Raw genomic sequence first — 24,224 nt, forward strand, 5'->3', positions numbered from 1 at the left:
TTTTAGAAACCTGAAAAAAATTGATAAAGATGGAGAAAATAGAATATGACTGTAAACTAGCAAGAAATATAAAAGCAGATTGTAAGAGCTTCTACAAGTATGTAAAAAGGAAGAGAGTAGCGAAAGTAAATGTGGGTCCCTTAGAGGCTGAGACAGGAGAAATTATAATGGGGAAGATGGAAATGGCAGAGATGTTAAACAAATATTTTGTATCTGTCTTCACAGTTGAAGACCCAAAAAGTAATTAAGATTAGTAAAGAAAAAGTACTGGAGAAATTAATGGGAGCAAAAGCCGACAAATCCCCAGACCTGATGACCTACACCCTAGGGCTCTTAAAGAGGTGGCAGCAGAGATAGTGGATGCATTAGTTGTGATCTTCCAAAATTCCCTAGATTCTATAACGGTCCCATTGGATTGGAAAGTAGCAAATGTAACCCTGCTATTCAAGAAAGGAGGGAGAGAGAAAACAGGGAACTTATAGGCCAGTTAGCCTGACATCAATAGTCGGGAAAATGCTGAAATCTATTATTAAGGACGTGGTAATGGGGCGCTCAGAAAATCATAATATGATTAGGCAGACAACACGGTTTTATGAAAGGGAAATCGTGTTTGACAAATAGAACCATAGAAAAGATTCAGCCCAGAAGGGGGCCATTCAGCCCATCATGTCCGCGCCGGCTCGAAGAACAACCAGGTGCCCGTTCTCATCCCACCTTCCAGCACCTGGTCTGTAGCCCTGCAGCTTACAGCACTTTAGGTGCAGGTCCAGGCACTTTTTAAAAGAGTTGAGGATCCCTACCTCTACCACCAATTCGGGCAGTGAATTCCATACACCCACCACCCTCTGGGTAAAAAGGTTTTTCCTCATGTCCCCTCTAATCCTTCTGCCAATCAGCTTAAATCTATGTCCTCTAGTTCTTGAACTCTCCGCTAGGGGGAACAGGTACTTCCTGTCTACTCTATCTGGGGCCCCTCATAATTTTGTACACCTCAATCAAGTCACCCCTCAGCCTCCTCTTCTCCAAGGAAAACAACCCCAGCCTATCCAATCTCTCCTCGTAGCTGCAGTTTTCAAGCCCTGGCAACATTCTTGTAAATCTTCTCCGCCCTCTCTCCAGAGCAATTACGTCCTTCCTGTAATGTGGTGACCAGAACTGCGCACAATACTCCAGCTGTGGCCTTACCAGCGTTTTATACAGTTCCATCATTACATCCCTGCTTTTGTATTCTATACCTCAGCTAATAATGGAGAGCATTCCGTATGCCTTCTTCACAACCTTATCTACCTATACTGCCAGCTTCAGGGACCTGTGCACATGCACTCCAAGGTCTCTCACTTCCTCTACCCCTCTCAATATATTCCCGTTTACTGCGTATTCCCTTTTAATGTTTGCCCTCCCTAAGTGCATTACCTCATACTTCTCCGGGTTGAACATCATTTGCCACTTTTCCACCCACTCCACCAACCCATTGATATCTTCTTGGAGTCTACAACTATCCTCTTCACTATCAACTACACGGCCAATTTTTGTGTCATCTGCAAATTTGTCAATCGTGCCCCCTACATTCAAGTCCAAATCATTAATATATATCTCAAAGGGCAAGGGTCCCAACACTGAGCCCTGTGGCACATCACTAGAAATGGATTTCCATTCGCAAAGACATCCATCGACTATTTCCTTTGTTTCCTGTTACTGAGCCAATTTTGGATCCAATTTGCCACATTTCCCTGTATCCCATGGGCTTTTACCTTTCTGACCAGTCTGCCATGTGGGACCTTGCCAAATGCCTTACTAAAATCCATGTAGACAACATCCATTGCACTACGTTCATCAATCCTCCTTGTCACTTCCTCAAAGAATTTAATCAGATTTGTAAGGCATGACCTTCCCTGAACAAATCCATGCTGACTATCCCTGATTAAACCATGCCTTTCCAAGTGACAGTTTATCCTATCTCTCAGTATTGATTCTAATAGTATGCCCACCACCGCAGTAAGACTGACCGACCATTAATTGTTCGGCCTTTCCCTCGTACCCTTTTTAAACAATGGTACTACGTATGCAGCTTTCCAGTCCTCCAGTACCTCCCCTGTATCTAGTGAGGATTGGAAAATGATCCTCAGAGCATCCGCTATTTCCTCCCTGGCTTCCTTCAATAGCCTATTAGAGTTTTTTGAGGATGTAACTAGCAGGGTAGATAAAGCGGAACCAGTTTTGTAGTATATTTGGATTTCCAAAAGGCATTCGATAAGGTGCCACACGAAAGGTTGTTACCCAAGATAAGGGCTGTTGGGGTTGGGTTAATATATTAGCATGAATAGAGGATTGGTTAACGGACAGAAAACAGAGAGTGGGAATAAATGGGTCATTTTTGGGTTGGCAGGCTGTAACTAGTGGAGTGCTGCAAGGATCAGTGCTTGGGTCTCAGCTGTTCACAATCTGTATTAATGACTTGGATGAAGGGACCGAGTGCAATGTATCCAAGTTTGCTTGATGATACAAAGCTAGGTGGGAGAGTAAACTGTGAGGAGGACACAGAGTCTGTAAAGGGATATGGACTGGTTACGCGAGTGGGCAAAAAGGTGGTAGATGGTGTATAATGTGGGGAAATGTGAGGTTATTCATTTCGGTGGGAAGAATAGAAAAACTGAATTTTTTTTAAATTGTGAGAAACTATTAAATGTTGGTGTTGAGAGGGATTTGGGTGTACACGAATCACAGAAAGTTAACATGCAGGTACAGCAAGCAATTAGGAAGGCAAATGGTGTATTGGCCTTTATTGCAAGGGGGTTGGAATACAAGAGTAAGGAAGTCTTGCTGCAATTGTACAGGGCTTTGGTGAGACCATACCTGGAGTACTGTGTACAATTTTGGGCTCCTTACCTAAGGAAGGATATAGTTGCCATAGAGGCGGTGCATCGAAGGTACACTAGATTAATTCCTGGGCTGCGAGCGTTGTGCTATGAGGAAAGATTGAGTAGAAGGGGCCTATACTCTCTGGAGTTTAGAAGAATGAGAGGTGACCCCATTGAAACACGTAAGATTCTGAGGGGGCTTGATAGGGTAGATGTTGTGAGGCTGTTGCGCCTGGCTGGAGAGTTTAGAACAAGGGGGCATAGTCTTAGGATAAGGGGTCGGCCATTTAGGACTGAGATTAGGAGAAATTTCTTCACTCAGCGGGTTGTGAATCTTTGGAATTCTCTACCCCAGAGGGCTGTGGATGCTTATAGTATATTTGAATTGAGTATATTCAAGGCTGAGATTGATAGATTTTTGGACAATAAGGGAATCGAAGGATATGGGGATCGGGCGGGAAAGTGGGGTTGAGGCTGAAGGTCAGCCACGATCTTATTGAATGGCGGAGCAGGCTCGAGGAGCCGTATGGCCGATTCCTGCTCCTATTGCTTATGTTCTTATAATTTTTTTTTCAAACAACTATCAAATTCGCTTTTGAAAGAACTGACGGTCTCTGCTTCAACATCGATTTGTGCCAAAGAATTCTACATTCTAACCACCCTCTCTTAAATTTTTTCTAACCTCCCTTTAATTCTTGTGGTGATTATCTGAAACTTGTGCTCCTGTTACTGTCTCATCGACCAGCGGAAACAATCTATCTCTTTATCTTATCGTAACATAATACTTCACAATGTTAAAGACCTCAATCGGGTCACCCGTTAACTTTATCAGCTCCAGTGAGAAAGCCCTCCCTTCTCAATTATCTCTTCATAACTATAACCCCTCATTGCTGGTAACATCCTAGTGAATCTATGCTGCACCTTTTCTACTGATTTTTTAACTTTCCCATAATGGGGTATCCAAAACTACACAATATTTCAACTGCAGCTGAAGTTAAGGTCTCATGCAAGTTCAACATCACTTCCATGCTTTTGTATTTTATGCCTCTAGTTACAAAACCACGTTTTTGTTTGCGTTTACTATGACCGTATCTACCTTAATGACCTGTTTAGCTGTGTACCATGATCCTTCTGCCCTTCCACTCTGTAGAGGGTCGATAAGTTAGCACAGGGAACAGCAAATGAGCTGGTAGTTGTCGTACATGTCGAAATTAGCTTAAAAGAGACTGCAACTGCTCAGTTAGGTATCCTGCTTTGAAACTGAAGGAAGAAGTATGTAAAATTGTATTTTGAGCTTAATATAATGAGTGTCAGCTTGGCTCAGTGGTAGCAGTCTTGCCTCTGAGTGAAAGGTCTTGAGCAGCAAAAGTGCTACCACAGAGCCAGAATGTCATGGGTTTAGGCCCCGCTCCAGGGACTTGAGCACAATTTAGGTTGACAGTTCAGCACAGAACTGAGGGACTGCGGCATTGGTGGCGTCCTTCAGATGAGGTGTTAATCCATCCGTCTGCCTGTTCAGGTAAGATGTAACAGATCCCATGGCACTTATAGGTAGAGAAGTAAGGGAATACTTTTGATGTCCTTGCCAACATAATAAATACAGGTTGTTGAACCGCTGCAGTCCGTGTGGTTAAGGTTTTCCCACAGAGCTGTTAGGTAGGGAGTTCCAGATTTTGACCCAGCGACGATGAAGGAACGGTGAAATATTTCCAAGTCGGGATGGTGTGTGACTTGGAAGGGAACGTATAGGTGGTGTTGTTCCCATGTGTCTGCTGACCTTGTCCTTCTAGGTGGTAGAGGTCGCGGGTTTGGGCAGCGCTGTCGAAGAAGCCTTGGCGAGTTGCTGCAGCGCATCCTGTGGATGGTACACACTGCAGCCATGATGCACCAGTGGTGAAGGGAGTGAATGTTTAGGGTGATGGATGGGGTGCCAATCAAGCGGGCTGCTTTGTGCTGGATGGTGTCGAGCTTCTTGAGTGTTGTTGGAGCTGCACTCATCCAGGCAAGTGGAGAGTATTCCATCACACTTGTGCCTTGCAGACGGTGGAAAGGCTTTGGGGAGTCAAGAGGTGAGTCACTTGCCGCAGTAAACTCAGCCTCTGATCTGCTCTTGTAGCCACAGTATTTATGTGACTGGTGCAGTTAAGTTGATGGTAGGGGATTCGGCGATGGTAATGCCGTTGAATGTCAAGGGGAGGTGGTTAGACTCTCTCTTGTTAGAGATGGTCATTGCCTGGCACTTGTCTGGCGCGAATGTTACTTGCCACTTATCAGCCCAAGCCGGGATGTTGTCCTCGTCTTGCTGCATGTGGGCACGGACCGCTTCATTATCTGAGGGGTAGCAAATGGAACTAAACACTTTGCAATCATCAGCGAACATCCTCATTTCTGACCTTATGACGGAGGGAAGGTTATTCATGAAGCAGCTGAAGATGTTTGGGCCTAGGACACTGCCCTGAGGAACTCTTGCAGCAATGTCCTGGGGCTGAGATGATTGGCCTCCAATAACCACAGCCATCTTCCTTTGAGCTAGGTCTCACTCCAGCCACTGGAGAGTTTTCCCCATGATTCCCATTGACTTCAATTTTACTAGGGCTCCTTGGTGCCACACTCGGTCAAATGCTGCCTTGATGTCAAGGGCAGTCACTCTCGCCTCTCCTCTGGAATTCAGCTCTTTTGTCCATATTTGGACCAAGGCTGTAATGAGGTCTGGAGCTGAATGGTCCTGGCGGAACCCAAACTGAGCATCGGTGAGCAGGTTATTGGTGAGTAGGTGCTGCTTGATATCACTGTCAGCGACACCTTCCATCACTTTGCTGATGATTGAGAGTAGACCGATGGGGCGGTAATTGGCCGGATTGGATTTGTCCTGCTTTTTGTGGACAGGACATACCTGGGCAATTTTCCACATTGTCGGGTAGATGCCAGTGTTGTAGCTGCACTGGAACAGTTTGGCTAGAGGCACGGCTAGTTCTGGAGCACAAGTCTTCAGCACTACAGCCGGGATGTTGTCGGGGCCCATAGCCTTTGCTGTATCCAGTGCACTCAGCTGTTTCTTGATATCGCATGGAGTGAATCGAATTGGCTGAAGACTGGCTTCTGTGATGGTGGGGATATCGGGCGGAGGCCGAGATGGATCATCCACCTGGCACTTCTGGCTGAAGATGGTTGCAAACGCTTCAGCCTTGTCTTTTGCACTCACGTGCTGGACTCTGCCATCATTGAGGATGGGGATGTTTGCAGAGCCTCCTCCTCTCGTTAGTTGTTTAATTGTCCATCATCATTCACGACTGGATGTGGCAGGACTGCAGGGCTTTGATCTGATCCGTTGGTTGTGGAATTGCTTAGCTCTGTCTATAGCATGTTGCTTCCGCTGTTTAGCATGCATGTTGTCCTGAGTTGTAGCTTCACCAGGTTGGCACCTCATTTTTAGGTACGCTTCGTGCTGCTCCTGGCATGCTCTTCTACACTTCTCATTGAACCAGGGCTGATCCCCTGGCTTGTTAGTAATGGTAGAGTAAGGAATATGCCGGGCCATGAGGTTACAGATTGTGCTGGAATACAATTCTGCTGCTGCTGATGGCCCACAGTGAATCATGGATGTCCAGTTTTGAGCTGCTAGATCGGTTCTGAATCTATCCCATTTAGCACGGTGATAATGCCACACAACACGTTTCTATCCTTCTGTTGGCTGTGTCCCTCTTTTCTACTGCCATTATGTTATCTCTCATTAGTACAGCTACTCCATCTTCCCCCCCCACCCCACCGCCATCTTCCTTCCCTATCCTTTCGGATTATATTATAACCTGCAGTATCTAGTTGCCAGTCCTGTTCTTTATGTAGCCATGTTTCAGTTATTCCTGCAACATCTGGTTCCTCACTACAAATTATTACCTCCAGTTCCCCATCTTATTTTGGACGCAGTGTACATTGCTGTACAGGCAGTTTAATTTGTCTTCAATAGTTCCTCCTACTTTATTTTTAACAGTTCTTTTTATACTTCTGTTTTATAACAGTATTTGTTCCTTGACTGTTAATGTTATCTTTATTCCTTACCCAGAAAGGAAATGGGTGACCGCCAGGCAGAGTAAAAGGACTAGGCAGGTAGAGCAGGAGTCCCCTGAGGCCATCTCCCTCTCAAACAGATATTCTGCTTTAGATACTGTTGGGGGAGATGGCTTATCAGGGGAAAGCAGCAAGAGCCAGGTTCGGGTCACCACGGGTAGCTCTGCTGCACAGGAGGGGAGGAAGAAGAGTGGCAGGGCTATAGTGATAGGGGATTCAATTGTAAGGGGAACAGATAGGCGTTTCTGCGGCCGCAAACGTGACTCCAGGATGGTATGTTGCCTCACTGGTGCTAGGGTCAAGGATGTCACGGAGCGGCTGCAGGGCATTCTGGAGGGGGAGGGCGAACAGCCAGTAGTCGTGGTCCATATTGGTACCAACGACATAGGTAAGAAAAGGGATGAGGTCCTGCAAGGTGAATTTAAGGAGTTAGGAGATAAATTAAAAAGCAGGACTTCAAAGGTAGTGATCTCAGGATTACTACCGGTGCCACGTGCTAGTGAGTATGGGAACAGGAGAATCGACAGGATGAATGCGTGGCTGCAGGGATGGTGTAGGAGGGAGGGATTTAGATTCCTGGGACATTGGGACCGGTTCTGGGGAAGGTGGGACCTGTACAAGCGTGACGGGTTACACCCGAGCAGGACCGGGACCAATGTCCTCGCGGGGGTGTTTGCTGGTGCTGTTGGGGAAGGTTTAAACTAGAGTGGCAGGGGGATGGGAACCTGAGCGGGGAGTCAGAAGCGAATAAAGTTGAGAGCAGCAAGAGAGGGGAAGACCCAGGGGAAACCTACAATACAAATAGTACAAACAGTTGTTCAAGAACAAGTGAGAGGGAAAAGCGTAGAGCAGCGGAAAGAAAGTGTACTTTAGGCACGACAGATAAAATGAAAACTAGAATGCGTAAGGCGATTAACCCAGCATGAAAGCTATGGCAGAGGGTTGGGAACCTGAGCAGGGAGACAGGAAAGCGTGTCAGGAAGGGACAGAAGGTATGGAGTAAAAGGTAAAGTGTTAAAAAAGGAAAAAGCAGGAACTAAGTGTCACAAAACATATTTGAAAGTTCTTTATCTGAATGCACGTAGCATTCATAACAAAATGGACGAGTTAACGGCACAAATAACTACATATGGGTATGATCTTGTGGCCATTACAGAAACATGGCTGCAGGGTGACAACGACTGGGAATTAAATATGCCAGGGTATTTAACGATCAGGAAGGACAGGCAGGAAGGAAGGGGAGGTGGGATGGCTATGTTAATAAAGGAAGGAATCACTGTAATACAGAGAAATGATATTGGGACAAAGGATCAGGATAATGAAACAGTTTGGGTAGAGATAAGGAATAATAAGGGGCAAAATACACTCGTGGGCGTAGTATATAGGCCTCCTAATAGTTGCAACTCTGCTGGAAGAAGTATTAATCAGGAAATAGTCGGGGCATGCAATAAGGGAACAGCTATAATTATGGGGGATTTTAACTATCATATTAACTGGACAAATCAAATTGGGCAGGGTAGCCTTGAGGAAGACTTTATTGAGTGTATTAGGGATGGATTTCTTGAGCAGTATGTAACTGATCCTACAAGGGGGCAAGCAACCTTGGACCTGGTCCTGTGTAATGAGCCAGGATTAATTAATAATGTCCTAGTTAAGGATCCCCTTGGAATGAGTGACCATAACATGGTTACATTCCATATCCAATTAGAGGGTGAGAAGGTTGGTTCTCAAACAAGCGTACTGAGCTTAAATAAAGGAGACTATGATGGTATGAGAGCAGAATTGATTAAAGTGGACTGGGAAAATAGATTAAAGGGTAAGACGGTACATGAACAGTGGTGTTCATTTAAGGAGTTATTTTACAACTTTCAAAAAAAAAAAATTCCACTGAGGGAAAAAAGGGTGTAAAAGAAATGACAGCCATCAGTGGCTAAGTGAAGAAATTAAGGATAGTATCCGACTAAAAACAAGGACATATAAGGTAGCCAAACTTAGTGGGAGGATAGAAGATTGGGAAGTCTTCAAAAGACAGCAAAAAGTAACAAAAGGATTGATTAAGAAAGGGAAGATAGATTATGAAAATAAATTAGCAAAAAATATAAAAACAGAGCAAGAGTTTCTACAGTTATATAAAAAGAAAAAGGGTGGCTAAGGCAAACGTAGGTCCCTTAGAGGATGAGACTGGGAAATAAATGGTGGGAAACATGGAGATGGCAAAAATGCTGAACAAATATTTTGTTTCAGTCTTTACGGTAGAGGACATTAAGAATATCCCAACAATGGACAAACAGGGGGCTCTAGGGGGGGAGGAGCTAAATACGATTAAAATCACTAAGGAATTGGTACTCAGTAAGTTAATGGGACTCAAGGTGGATAAATCCCCTGGACCTGATGGCTTACATCCTAGGGTCTTGAGGGAAGTGGCAGAAGGGATTGTGGGTGCTTTGGTAATAATTTTCCAAAATTCTCTGGACTCTGCAAAGGTCCCAGCAGATTGGAAAACTGCCAATGTAACACCCTTATTTAAAAAGGGTAGTAGGCAGAAGGCTGGAAATTATAGACCAGTTAGCCTAACATCTGTGGTGGGTAAAATTTTGGAGAAAGTAGCGGGACGTTTGGATAAACATAATTTAATAGGACAAAGTCAGCATGGCTTTACGAAGGGGAAGTCATGTCTGACAAATTTGCTTGAGTTCTTTGAGGACATAACGTACAGGGTGGATAAAGGGGAACCAGTGGACGTAGTGTATTTGGACTTCCAGAAGGCATTCGACAAGGTGCCACATAAAAGATTATTGCTCAAGATAAAGAATCACTGGATTGGGGGTAATATTCTGGCATGGGTGGAGGATTGGTTATCTAACAGGAAGCAGAGAGTTGGGATAAATGGTTCATTCTCAGACTGGCAACCAGTAGCCAGTGGTGTTCCGCAGGGGTCGGTGCTGGGTCCCCAACTCTTTACAATCTATATTAACGATTTGGAGGAGGAGACCGAGTGTAATGTATCAAAGTTTGCAGATGATACAAAGATGGAAGGGAAAGTAGAGAGTGAGGAGGACATAAAAAACCTACAAGAGGATATAGACAGGCTGGGTGAGTGGGCGGAGATTTGGCAGATGCAATACAATATTGGAAAATGTGAGGTTATGCACTTTGGCAGGAAATATCAGAGAGCAAGTTATTATCTTAATGGCAAGAAACTGGAAAGTACTGCAGTACAAAGGGATCTGGGGGTCCTATGCAAGAAAATCAAAAAGTTAGTATGCAGGTGCAGCAGGTGATCAAGAAGGCCAACGGAATGTTGGCTTTTATTGCTAGGGGGATAGAATATAAAAACAGGGAGGTATTGCTGCAGTTATATAAGGTATTGGTGAGACCGCACCTGGAATACTGCATACAGTTTTGGAGTCCATACTTAAGAAAAGACATACTTGCTCTCGAGGCAGTACAAAGAAGGTTCACTCGTTTAATCCCGGGGATCAGGGGGTGGACATATGAGGAGAGGTTGAGTAGATTGGGACTCTACTCATTGGAGTTCAGAAGAATGAGAGGCGATCTTATTGAAACATATAAGATTGTGAAGGGGCTTGATCGGGTGGATGCGGTAAGGATGTTCCCAAGGATGGGTGAAACTAGAACGAGGGGGCATAATCTTAGAATAAGGGGCTGCTCTTTCAAAACTGTGATGTGGAGATGCCGGTGATGGACTGGGGTTAACAATTGTAAACAATTTTACAACACCAAGTTATAGTCCAACGATTTTATTTTTAATTCCACAAGCTTTCGGGGGCTTTCCCCTTCCTCAGGCAGTGTGGAAAAGACAATTTCGAATCCTTTGCATTTTAAGATCACAGAACAAAGCCTGGTGATTACTGCCCGTTGCCAAGGCAATCACAGTGAGCAGACAGAGAGGTGTCATCTAAAAGGCCACTGAATATACAACCCCCCAAATAAAAAAGAGAGAGAGAGATAAGGAAGACAGTCAATGACCCGTTATATTAAAAACAGATAACATTTGTTCGCTGGTGGGGTTACGTGTAGTGTGACATGAAACCAAGATCCCGGTTGAGGCCGTCCTCATGGGTGCGGAACTTGGCTATTAATTTCTGCTCGACGATTTTGCGTTGTCGTGTGTCTCGAAGGCCGCCTTGGAGTACGCTTACCCGAAGGTCGGTGGCTGAATGTCCATGACTGCTGAAGTGTTCCCCGACAGAGAGAGAACCCTCCTGTTTGGCGATTGTTGCGCGGTGTCCGTTCATCCGTTGTCGCAGCGTCTGCATGGTCTCGCCAATGTACCATGCTCTGAGGCATCCTTTCCTGCAACGTATGAGGTAGACAACATTGGCCGAGTCACAGGAGTATGAACCGTGCACCTGGTGGGTGGTGTCCTCTCGTGTGATGGTGGTATCTGTGTCGATGATCTGGCATGTCTTGCAGAGAACAGCGTCCACGACACCACACAACCCTGCCACAGTCTTGCTGTCCACAAGCTCCCACATATCATAGTACTGACACACTGTACTGCCATTTCTAATTTGTATTTATTTATTTATTATCAGTAGTTTATTTCTAGGACCAATAGAATCACTTGAGATCTAGATTATATTTAGTAAATGGATTTAGCTTGATTTTGAAATAATTAGTAATTACGTCATCTTTTTAAAAATTTTTATTTACGTTTTTAAAGTTGATATATTAGTTTATAGTCCCTTGGTTTAAATCACTTAGCACCTCCTTGCCCCTCTTCACCTAATTCCCACACTCACCAAATTCCCACACTCACCGTTTGACATTCATTCTCTGTTCTTACCAACCTCTGTGCTCAAACTTATTAAATAAGTTTAATAACTTTTTATTTCATTGGATTTCTGGATTTTTTTATTAGTATCTTTGTGCCTGCCATGTATTATAGAGCAGTCGTGACTCTTGGCAAAAGCTCATTGCTTGGCAGGCTGGAGAATTGATGCACAGAGAAACTTGAAGAGGTTGGTTGGTGTATTTAGTGCAGTTCAGTATCCAAATTAGCAGTTTATTTTCTCAGGCTGGGGAAAAAAACCTTCCTGATGCTGTGGCTAGTTCCTTACCCCTTGTAACTCCCTACCTCTCTTGTTGCAGCTCCTGCTCTTGCAGCCACTTGCTGCAGAAGCAGGATTTTGTAAATTAACCCAGTACAAATTGGGCCATATTTTGCTGAAAAAATATGGAACGACGTATGGAATTATTCATGCGCAAATTATCAGCTTGCACGTCCAACAACAACAATTTGCATTTATATAGCGCCTTTAATGTAGTAAAACGTCCCAAGGTGCTTCACAGGAGCATTATCAATCAAAATTTGACACCGAGCCATATAAGATATTAGGACAGGTGACGAAAAGCTTGGCCGAAGAGGTAGGTTTTAAGGAGCACCTTATAGGAGGAGAGAGAGGTAGAGAGGCGGAGAGGTTTAGGGAGGGAATTCCAGAGGTTAGCACCTAGGCAGCTGAAGGCTCGGCTGCCAGTGGTGGAGCGATTAATATGGGGGATGCGCAAGAGGCCAGAATTGGAGGAGCGCAGAGATCTCAGAGGGTTGTAGGGCTGGAGGAAGTCCAGCAATTTTGTGTGCAAAAAATGTTAAAACTTCAATGTGCACAAAATGTCTAACTAACGGGGCATGGCTTGAGATGTCCCGCTCCAACAAAATCTGGACCATTATCTCTCAAAATTAGGAAATCCCATATATGCAACATGCAGTTACATGAGCAGGACCACGACAGGTATGGAACCATCCATGATATTGGGCTGGGACTTTTGTTATGAAGGATTGGGCAGATGTGTGGAATACTATGTGTAATGGTTCTCCTTTTCTTTTGGGTTTTCTACTTATTGACCATTCCATTTGCCTAGGATTATTGGTTAACTTGTCTCTTACCATATCCAAACGCTGCAAGGGTACAGTAAACCGAGTGAATAGGGTCCTGGGCTATATTACCAAATTAGTTGAGTTCAAATCCCTAGAAATCATGCTGAAGCTATACATCACTCTGGTCAAGTCACAAATGGCATACTGCATACAGTTCCGATTGCTACGACATAAGGAGGCCATCAAGGCACCTGAGGTAGTGCAAAGGAAAATAACACCACTGATCCCTAGACTCCCAGGGATGAGTTCTGAGGAATGACTCTTAAGCTTTAAAAAGAGCTGCCTTAAAAGCGGATATTATAGAGACATATAGGATACTTAACCGAATTGAGAAAGTAACAGCACACAACATAGATGAGATGAAAATCAGTAATTGTTGTCAAAGATATTAAAAAATCCACAAAGAGACAAATATTAACAATGATGTAAGCAAGTTAGTAAAAATAAAAATGGAGTTAAGCAGATTGCATTATATCTGCCGTAATGGCAGAGATGGTACTGCAGGAAAGAATTTCCATGGTCCAAATCACTCTATGTCCTAATTCACATTGCTCATATCTTTAAAGGCTAAAGTCACACCTAACAGTAGGATGCAGAGTGGAATATGCAATACTATCCAAAACTTGTATCCTATTCCATACAAAGTCCTTGTTGACTAGCATTAGCTCCCGGTCCTCCAACTCCTTAAATTTCAAATTCTCATCTTTGTGTTTAAATCCCTTCATGGCTTCACTCCTCCCTATCTCTGTAACCTCCTCTAGACCTACACCCCTCCACTCTGAACTGTCCATTCCTCTGACTCTAGCCTCATTTACATCACCCCCTCTTTTCGCCCCACCATTGGTGGCCATGCATTCAGACGCCTCGGTACCAAATTCTGAAGTTGCCTCCCTAAACCCTTCTGCCTATCCACCTCCCTCTCCTTCTTTAAGATCCTCTTTAAAACCCACCTCTTTGACCACACCCTCTAATATCTCCTCCTTCGGCATTCATTTTGTTCTGATTATGCCTCTGTGAAGCACCTGAATGCAAGCTGTTGTGCAGAGTTTACCAATATCTGTCTATAAGCACCTGCAGTAGGGAGTTACAGTTGAGGCTTGAGTTAGTTAATCTGAGAAAAACGGTACAATTTTTAAAGTATGAACTGTAAAATCACTTTTGCTTTATTTATGGTAGAACTGTATCATATGCCAATATTTGGGGCTGAAAATGTGTGCATCATCAGTTTTTGTCCCTCAAAAACTACAAAACTGGCAATATTTTAATGACATTTTTAGTGCCAATTTCATGCTATTGCATTTAAGACTTGAGAGGCTGTATCATTCAAACTAAGAGTATGAATAAAGTGTGTGTATAAAATGTATTTAATAAAATTGCTTAATTTCTAGTGACATACAGTAAGTAATGTGATAACATTGCATTACCAGTTATGTCATTGCTCTTTTCTTAGTAAAGTGTTTTCCTGTGTGAATACGTGTAAATGCAACAAAAATACAAACACACAATAAACCTATTTCCTGGCTCTGCTTTCTGTATTTCCACTCATCTGTGTACAAGATTTTTTTGTTTTGTTTTCAGTACTTCTTAATCTCCTACAACATTGGTCATGCTGATTAACGGGATACGTTGTGGCAGAACCACAAATGCATTCCTCACTCCCCCTCCTTCCCCTGCAACTGTGTTTCTCTCCCTTTTTCTTCCCTTACCGCCCAGTAGAGTGAGTCTGTGTGCATCTCTCTCTGGATTGTTCAGGAGGGTCTCTGCAATACGGTCCCGAGTCTCTCGGGTAATGATACTGTATTGCATGCTTTACAATTTCACCCTCCAAAGAGGCCTACTCATAGAGGCCATTGAGGAGGAAGGCAAGCCAGGTCCTCATGTCAAATCAGCAGGAAGAGGAAGCTGATGACCATTCATTGTCAGCTGCAGGAGTCATCTGCAACCAGGAAGCTTGAGTAACATGTTTTAAGTCCTAATAACTCAGAAAACTGATGTAATAGAGTAAAACATATTTAAAACGCATTGGTATACTTGTACTGATTTGAGAGAATGATGGTTGCACCACCACAATTTTTCTTGATTGTCAATTAACTCAGAAATCTTTTATTTTTAATTTATTATCTACTGGAGTACACATTTTTACATTTTAGTTTTTATTCTTAGAATGAGCAAACTTTATCCAACTAGAGCTGAGGTTTACAGTGACTCTTGTGTGTCTATTTGAACTTTTCTTCCATCATATTTCAAGACTTTTAAAAATGGTTTCCACAACCTTTTCCAATACTATTATTTTTGAAAGGGTGCTCTGTCACCCAGCAGCTTAGTTTGCTAATTGTAGTAAGGTATGTGCTCATTCCTGTAGTTCTACACATGGCAAGTTCCCTATCTTGGTCATGTTAGTAAAGGAAAGAACAGAGCAGAAATCAGCTATTTCTGCACTTGGAAAAACTACCAGGAAAATTGACTGTTGCCAATCAGTCACTCTTTGCAGTTAGAGTGGCAGAGGTTAATACAAGATCACCAGCCTGCCTTCTACCATCTGGTGCAATGTGGAGTTCCTAAAGAAGAGTTTTTTTTAAGAAGTAAGAGATATACGTGTCAATTTTCGAAGAAGAGCTGAGAAATTCTCCCTTTCCTGGCCAACATTCACCCTCAGCCATCACCACCAAACCAATTAACTGGTCACTTATCACACTGCTATTTGTGGGACCTTGCTGTGCACAAATTAGTTGCCACATATGTGTACAAAATAACTCTGCCTCCACTCAAAATAATTAATTGGCTACAAAGCACTTTGGGATGTCCTGAGGATGTGAAAGGCACAATATAAATGCAAACTTTTCTTTCTTTCTAGGAGTATGGTTATTGTAGAGGAAACATTTAAACCACTATGTTGTCAAGGCATTTGTTTTGCTTACTAAAATCAACAGTGGTGTTGTAGTATAAGTAAAACCCAAAGTAAGATTTCAGTGTGTTTTGATCTTGCATCATTTTATCTCTCAGGTCTTCAGGACTCTTCAGTCTGATTGAAAGTCTGTGGCCTCCATTGGTTCCTCCAAAAGTCCATGGCCAAAGCCAAGGCAGCCAAGAGGTAATGCTAATACTTAGAGTGCATAATGCATCATGGTTGCATATTGAACGGGCACTGTCTTTACCAAAAAAAAAACTGGGAAAGCTTTCAGGTTTGTTTGTTTATGTAAGCGGGGGAGGTCTTTTTATTAGAGACACAATAGGGGAGCTTCATACAAGGCATTAATTGGCCATGAAGCGCTTTGGAACCATCCAAATCTGACTATGTTACCTGTTTTGCACCATCCCAATTTAAGATGGTGCAAAACAGGTAACATAGTCAGGTGTGGATTTTCTTACATCAACGAACAAGGTTTATTTACAACAATCACACAGCTTTTCCTTTGCTAACATGCTTCAAGTATAGATAAGATTGCCCATACTCTCTGCATAACTGAAGGAAGGGGAAAGGCTTCTCCGTCAGCGGGCCTGGTTAGCAAGCTGTCTCACAGACTGTGGCTGTATGCTTAAAAAGAGGTGAACAGCAGATTCCTGCCTAAAAACCGATTAGGCAAAAGTTGGGGCCGAATGTCAGATGCTAGCAGCAATGAAAGGGCTGCTCGCTCCCAGATCATTTTTCTTATGCGCTGCAACTACTGGGAACTTAAATCCTGTGGCAGGAGTTAGCTGGTGAGGCCAGAAAACAAAACAAAGAAGGATGGCACTACATCGAAGAGAGGGCCATCCAGAATCAAAAAATGTTTACGTCGCCTGCTGCAAAGTGTCTCTTGTTAATAGCTCCTCGGGTGCTCAAGTTGCATTATTGGGAGTCCCCTCTCATTTGCATAATTTTGGGGTCACTCAGTTTATGCGTTGGTATCTAGTACATTACACTCTGGCTAGCTGCATTTTGCCGCACTAACCGTCTTGGATATGTTGTCAGGCTGGGGCTTCCGCACCTGATAATACAGGTAGCTCGGCTGCCCACCATCACATTATCAGCCCCGTGATATGTAGATTATATTGAACATCATTTTGCTACCTGAGTAGTATCATTGTCAGTGGTGTTTGGCTCTTAACCATTTTCAAATAAATTCACAGTCCCAAATGCATTTTCATGATTGCACTGCCCTTTTAACCTCAAATTTTGTTGGGAATTTGCAGGGAGTTACACTGCATTTAATGCATACTCGTAATGAGGTGAGACTACCTCCTGTGAATGTTCTCACACTTCTTAGCTTTAGTAAACAATTTTACAACACCAAGTTATAGTCCAGCAATTTTATTTTAAATTCACAAGCTTTCGGAGGCTTCCCCCTTCGTCAGGTGAACGATGTGAAATGAAATCCTCGAAATGAAATCGCATTTATAATTCACAGAACAATGCTTGGTGAGTACAGACAGTTTTTTTCAACTGCCCGTTGCCAAGGCAATCAGTGTGCAGACAGACAGGTGTTACCTGCCAGGTCTCACAATTTTCTGTGAGACCTGGCAGGTAACACCTGTCTGTCTGCACACTGATTGCCTTGGCAACGGGCAGTTGAAAAAACTGTCTGTACTCACCAAGCATTGTTCTGTGAATTATAAATGCGATTTCATTTCGAGGATTTCATTTCACATCGTTCACCTGACGAAGGGGGAAGCCTCCGAAAGCTTGTGAATTTAAAATAAAATTGCTGGACTATAACTTGGTGTAAAATTGTTTACAATTGTCAACCCCAGTCCATCACCGGCATTTCCACATCATTCTTAGCTTTAGATTGACATCTGACCCCAGAGTTGCACTGCTGCTTTTGCACTGATGTGGATCCAAGAGCACTTTGTATCAATAGAGAAATGGTAGTATAACTGCAACTTATGAAATGTTAATTAAGTTTTCCGGCTTCATCTCATATTTAACTGATCGTTCTTTTACAACTTTCAGTACCATGGATAAGGATATTTATTCTGGAGTCCTTTTTTAGTTTGATACATACAGCCAAGTGTAAGAATGACCAGAGCATATCTATGTTGTAGTGGCTACAATAGCAAATAGTAATAATCTTAAAATTAAACTGGCCATCAAAAACATTGTACAGCGTTACCCTAGTGATCATATTTAACAAACTTCACTTTCCTTGTTGAATATAATGACCTTTAATTGTCAGATATATTCCCTTGGTAGCTGATTGATCAGCTGAATTGACTGTACTGTGTTTAAGATGGTTATTAAAGTTGAGAAATACTGCATAAAATACCTTTCAATTTTCAAAAATTTGTTCTCTGGTTGTGATGCTGGAAAGGCTGCATTCATTGCCCATCCTTCATTTCCTTCAGAAAGTGGTGATGGCACTTCTTGTTAACAATAATGCTCAAACAGATTTATAAAAGGAAAGATGTTGCAAAAAGAATTCAGCGCTGTGGCACCATTTGCAATCTAGATTAGAAGTAATGCTTCTAATACACACGGCGATTTTTTTTTTCTAGCACATGGATTTGTCCTCTGATGTGCTTCTGCCTGCTCCAAGTTTCTGCTATGTACTTGCCCCTCTTCCAGGGGAGCGGGGTGTAGAGCTGCTTCAGAATGAAAATGTCTCTGACCTCTACCGACCTTCAGAACTGCACAATTTGAAGCATATTCATCAGGTAATTGGATGTTTTGTGAACATGTCAAATAATTTTAAGCTTCTCTGTAAGGTTGATTCATGTCCTGTTTCTGATAACACTGCTAACAAAATGTTTGATCTTGTTTCAGTCTATGTGCCTTTGTATCATTGCAGGTTCTGGTATAAATCTCGTATCCTTTTAAAATAAAATTGATAAAGCAGCATATTCTTCATTGTGCCATGAACTAGCAGGCTTAGATTCAAAACCAGCTTCTGCTGAAAATTTGCACTCAGGCTTATTTCCACATGACAAGCTCCAGATTTTGACTGGGTCATCAGGCACAGAACTAAGTGAGAGTATGGTACTGGACCCAAGGGACTGGCATACACCTAGTAACAACAGATTTCCTTGTGCCTGAGCTGAGAATGGCTTTCTAAGTGCCCCAGAGGTGGGTTATATCACCTGTGTCCTCTCAGTCAAGGAGGGTTGCTTGAGTGCAGGAAGAGGAATGGGGAAGAGGAAACTGAAAGTTACAACAGATATAAAATAATTGTTACAAATTCAAGATAGTGATTATTTTTATCATTTCACACACCTAGCAAATAATTATGAAGAATCATTTCATTATGTAACAGAGTACTCAGGAATTTATGCCTCTAGTGAGCTAAATACTATTTTTATTTTCAAAGCATTAGGACTGGAGCAGTTTTAATTCCCTCCCCCCATAAATCACCTGCTCCAAGGACCAAAGTTATCCCATAGTCACATTTCGGAACTTTTGATCATTTCTTTTCCTTCATGAAAAGGATTTTGAGATTGAGTTATGTTTAAGGGTTGTGTTTTAAAACACAGTGATTTTGCACAGGTTTAAAAAGAAAGGCCACAAGATGTAAGCATTCACAATGTGCATTTAAGCCTGATGAGCCACTTTGGAGAATGTCTATTTTATACTGATACAGTGAGGATCTATTGTCTCATCACAAGCCATTTAGCCAGGATTGCTGGGGGTGTTTTAATTCATCTCATTCCAGGTGGTCACAAATATTCACACTCATAGTGATGAGGATGATTCCATTCACGTGGGCACAGCACAAAATGTCTATGGAGAATATACTCCTGGAAGAGAGGGTAGTTGATTTGGTTGACAGGCTGGTTGGTAAATTCCTGCTCGGGAAGATATCAGTGTTTCCCCTCTGCTTCTTGGGGTTGGTATTAAAGTGGAAAAAAAGGCGAACCATGTTTGGGGGCAGTCAGTTTTTGAAAAAAGGACTGCAAGACATAGTCTTGGGCTTGGAGTTGGAAGCTAAAAATGCAAAAGTTTAGGTTTTGCAATTAGAAGTTGCCTAACAAGAAAGGTAGTGTCAAAAACAAGTAAGTCAGTTCACAAAAGGGACAGGGCATGTTTTTTTTTCCCTCCCATTTTTTAATGAGATAAATAAGATTGAGTTAAGTAAGTGGAATTTGATTTGACTATTATTCTGTATGTTCACTTGCTGCCTGAAATAATGCAGCTTAACAATTCATACCTGGCCTTGTCCCACAAGGTGCTTCAGTCCTTCTTTGAAAAATCGGAGAAACGCAAATGTTGACAAGTGCATAAGACACAGTCTCCAATTCTGATCAAAATTGGATTCTATTGTCACACCCCTGGGTTACGTGATTGTATAATTAGATATTAGGCAGTTGGGGCACAGAACTGTACGTAAGATGCTCAGACCACTTACGGAAATGACCAGCACTGCTGTTGGCAAGAGAATATCTATGGCAGACCTGAAAGTTGTAACACCCATCATAAATTTAATAAAGCTCTATGGTATTTTAAAATACAGATTAAGATTGTATAAAAATTGGATTCTGTTGCTGGAAAATGGTAAATGCGAGCATTACAACAATCCCTTGATTTATAAAAGTTCCTTTGGCCAAAATGAAACCCTGTGTTTGTTTTTGAGAAGCAGAACATTCCACTTGATATACAAGCTAATGGTGTGTATCTCCAGGGTAATTTGAAATGCTAACTCTTTATTGTGCAGCAAATATCAATGTTAGTTTAAAGCAATGCTGCATTTTACTTTGTTAAATGTTAACATCTTTTTCTATCTAATTTCAGCATGTTCCTGAAAGCCAACGATGTAGTTTCAATGCGGAAGTCATTTACAGAAGGTTCCAGGTATGAACAGATTAGTTTCGCTAAAATACTTTTTAAAATGCAGAGGTACATTATCACCATTTTTAAAATTCATGTAGGGCTACTGAATAGATATTTGATCATCAACGGTAGCACTCTCGCCTCTGAGTCAGAAGGTTGTGGGTTCAAGTCCCACTCCAGAGACTTGAGCACATAATTTAGCCTGACATTTCAGTGCAGTACTGAGGGAGTGCTGCACTGTCAGAGGTGCCGTCTTTCAGATGAGACGAGAAAGATCCCATGGCACTATTTCGAAGAGGGAAGTTCTCCCTGGTGTCCTAGCCAACATTTATCTCTCAACCAACATCACTAAAACAGATTATCTGGTTATTATCACATTGCTGTTTGTGGGACCTAGCTATGTGCAAATTGACTGCAGTGTTTCCTACATTATAACAATGACTACACTTCAAAAAGTATTTTGTTGGCTGTAAAGTGCTTTGGGATGTGCTGAATTCATGAAAGGCGCCATATAAATGCAAGTCTTTCTTTTTATGTTCTTTCATTTGCATAATTTATTCAACTGCTTGAACTTTGCTTCTCCAATCAGTGCGTAGCCTGTCTCAGTGCTCGAAAAGTTGGTTGTCCTGGATCTCTAAATGCTCACTAATTTGATCTTGAATCATGGATCCCAAGAGTTTTTCCCACAAATGATGTTAGTACAACTGGTTTATCCTTCTCCCCCTGATGTTACATTAGCTACTCACCCATTCTACTGATCAGTTTTGTGGTAGGATCCCCCCCGCCCAACCAAACCACTGCTCCGATATGATTTCTACCACATAATTTTAGACTACTGATGAGCACCACTGTAAGAGCTGAGCAGAATTCACCAGCACTTTAAACTGTAAACATTTTAAAAGACCAATGCATTACTCTGCTGTTTAAAAAGAATGTGCTTTAAAGGTACATTTTTGTTTAGATCTTTGACTTTCATTTTGTTGCATGTATTCTTCCGAGTCCAAAACGGGCACTCTGAACAGAATGTTGCGCAGCTGTTTAAAATACAAGTGGGTTCTGAGCAGCGCTTAACATAACGTTGGTTTTGGTTAAGGAGAGAAAATTGGCACAACATTAAAATATATAGGCTTATTTGATTTTTTATTTCGCCAGAGCATACTAGCACAAATGTGCTACCGCTGAGTTCCCACCATCAACATCTTGGTGGTTTTGACCAGAATATTAATTGGACAAGCCGTATCAACACTGTGACTGCAAGAGTAGGGCAGAGACTGGGCACTCTGCTTGAGTGGCTCACCTCCTGACCCTTCAAACCTCTCCACCATCTACAATGCTCATGTCAGAGGTGTGATGGACTATTCACCACTTGCCTGGGTGGTACAGCCAAAAACAACACTCAAGAAGCTTGATGCCATCCAGTACAGAGTAGTTTGCTAGCCACAGAGCTCAATATCTACCCCCTCCATCTCTATTGCACTGTGGCTACAGTATGTACAATCTAAGAATGCACCTCCTTTCCCAGTGACCTCAATCACCAAAAAAAAACAAGAGCAGCTATGTCGTGGGAACACCATCACCTCCAAGTTCCTTTCCAAGTCACACGCCATCTTGATTTAGACATACATCGCTGTCTCTTCATTGTCACTAGGTCAATAGCCTAACACTATCATGGGAGCACCATTAGCACAATGACTGCAAAGATCATGGAGAAGGCCCACCACAACATTCTTGGGTCAACTAGGGATGGGCAATAAATGCGGCCTCGCCAGCGTTATCCACATCTGGAGAACAAATTTTAAAATGTGCACCTGGTACGAAAGTAAATGCAGCACCCACGGTTTATTAAGTAATTTAGAGTTAATGGGCCTGATTTTAGCAGGCCTGCGGGTTTCCGGCGGGTTGGGTTTCGGGTGCGTGGCCTCTGCGCCCGGTGAAATTAGTGGGTTGCCCGCGCGATCGTAGCAGGCAATGCACTAATTGGAATCACTTACCTGCTCCTCCGGGCTCCGCGCTGCTGGTCTGCGCGTTGGGCGGGCTGCGCATGCGCAGTACGATCTGTCAGCTGGAGGCTCTCTACTTAAAGGGGCAGTCCTCCACTGACAGATGCTGCAACCAATGGAACAAATTACAGCATGGAGCAGCCCAGGGGGAAGGCTGCTCCCAGTTTAATGATGCCTCACCCCAGGTATCATCAGATGGGGTGAGGAGGAGGGGGAGGACAGAGATCTTCCCCCCGGCGGGCGGGAGGAAGCGGCCTGCCTCTGCCACCAAGAAGGCCTGGCTCGAGGTGGCAGAGGGGGTCACCTGCACCACCAACATATCGCCCACCTGCATACAGTGCAGGAGGCGCTCCAATGACCTCAGTAGGTCAGCCACAATGAGAACACGTAGTCTTTCCCCTACACTCCGTCTGCCACAACACTGCCCCCACCCCACATCTCCTTCGGCACCGCCAACACTACTCTTTCACATCACCCCTCATACCCACTCAAACCCCATCCTCATCTTACCTGCACCTACTCACCTCGCCAGTACTCACCCGCCACTAACACGCAACCCAATCCTCATACAATCTCATGGCTCTATCCCATACTCACCCTCTCGTGCATCTCCCTCACGGCCAGCCTCACTCAACCTGCCACCACCTGTGCTGCAGCCACAGGGCACGCATCGCATATGTGCAGTAGGCAGCGTACGGCAAATGTGTCGTGAGCATGAAGGGGATGCACAAGGGTGTCTGAGGGTTTGCCATGGGTGTTACCTATATTGAATTTCAGAGCAACAAACATCACACATTATATTGGCACCACCACTGCCATGTCTCCGCGAATACTGTCTGTTGTGTCCAATAATGCCCGCTCCTGGGTATCACTATGAGGACCCACCACTGATGCCACCCATTGTGTTACTGCAGAGTAGGTGCAGGTGTATTTGCAGGGCTCTTCCGCGCAGACGACTGAGAGACATCGGCGGTGTACCCGGCTGCACCCTGGAAGGATGCGGAGGAGAAGTTGTGGAGGGCAGTGGTGACGTTGGCAGCGACAGGTAAGCAGATGGTGCTGGGGCCAGCCAGGAGCAGCTCGGCATGAAAGAGCCTGCAGATCTCCACGACTACATGTCGAGTGAATCTGCGCCTCCGTGTGCACTGCTGCTCAGAGAAGTCCGGGGAGCTGCGCCTCGGTCTGTGGACCCTGTGGCGAGGGTAGTGCCCTCTGCGACGTGTCTCTCTCTGCGGTAGCCCTTCCTCCTGCTGTACAGGTGGATGTGTCACAGCACTCCGTTGTGGAGCTCCACGTGTCAGAGGTGGACGGCGTGGACTGCGAGGCTGCTGGGGCTGGTCATGCTGTTCGTCCTCCGAGGATGTCAACGCACCACCCATCTGGCAGGTGTTGGTCTGAGGGGTTGTGCAGGGTAGGTAGGTGGTTCCTCGCACTGGGGCTGCGGTTTCACGTCGGTCTGTCCTCTGGCTTGGCGGGGGGTGGTGGAGGGCAGGGGTTGCCCTACGTGACGCAGTGGCCTCCTGCGTGGGTGAGGGCTCTCCCACCCGCTGTGGAGTGCACCTTGGCAGCTGCCACAGGCTGCTGGCTGGAACACGACCGGTTGAAGGGAGACTGTTTCCCCCAGTGTGTGAAACTCACTGCCTTGAAGCTAAAATCCC

General features: G+C 43.7%; 1 protein-coding gene across 3 annotated transcripts in view; it reads left to right on the forward strand.

Annotated features, from left to right (window-relative positions):
• Nucleotides 1–24,224, forward strand: part of spidr (scaffold protein involved in DNA repair) — a 316,427-nt gene that overhangs the window by 246,533 nt on the left and 45,670 nt on the right. For all 3 annotated transcript variants that reach the window (XM_067979905.1, XM_067979906.1, XM_067979908.1), the window contains 3 exons: nt 15,829–15,916; nt 18,301–18,459; nt 20,528–20,587. In XM_067979905.1, the coding sequence (XP_067836006.1) occupies nt 15,829–15,916; nt 18,301–18,459; nt 20,528–20,587 (307 nt within the window). The remainder of the gene's footprint in view (nt 1–15,828; nt 15,917–18,300; nt 18,460–20,527; nt 20,588–24,224) is intronic.

This window comes from Heptranchias perlo, chromosome 3 (genome assembly GCF_035084215.1).
Source record: "Heptranchias perlo isolate sHepPer1 chromosome 3, sHepPer1.hap1, whole genome shotgun sequence".
In the NCBI taxonomy this organism is placed as follows: Eukaryota; Metazoa; Chordata; class Chondrichthyes; order Hexanchiformes; family Hexanchidae; genus Heptranchias; species Heptranchias perlo.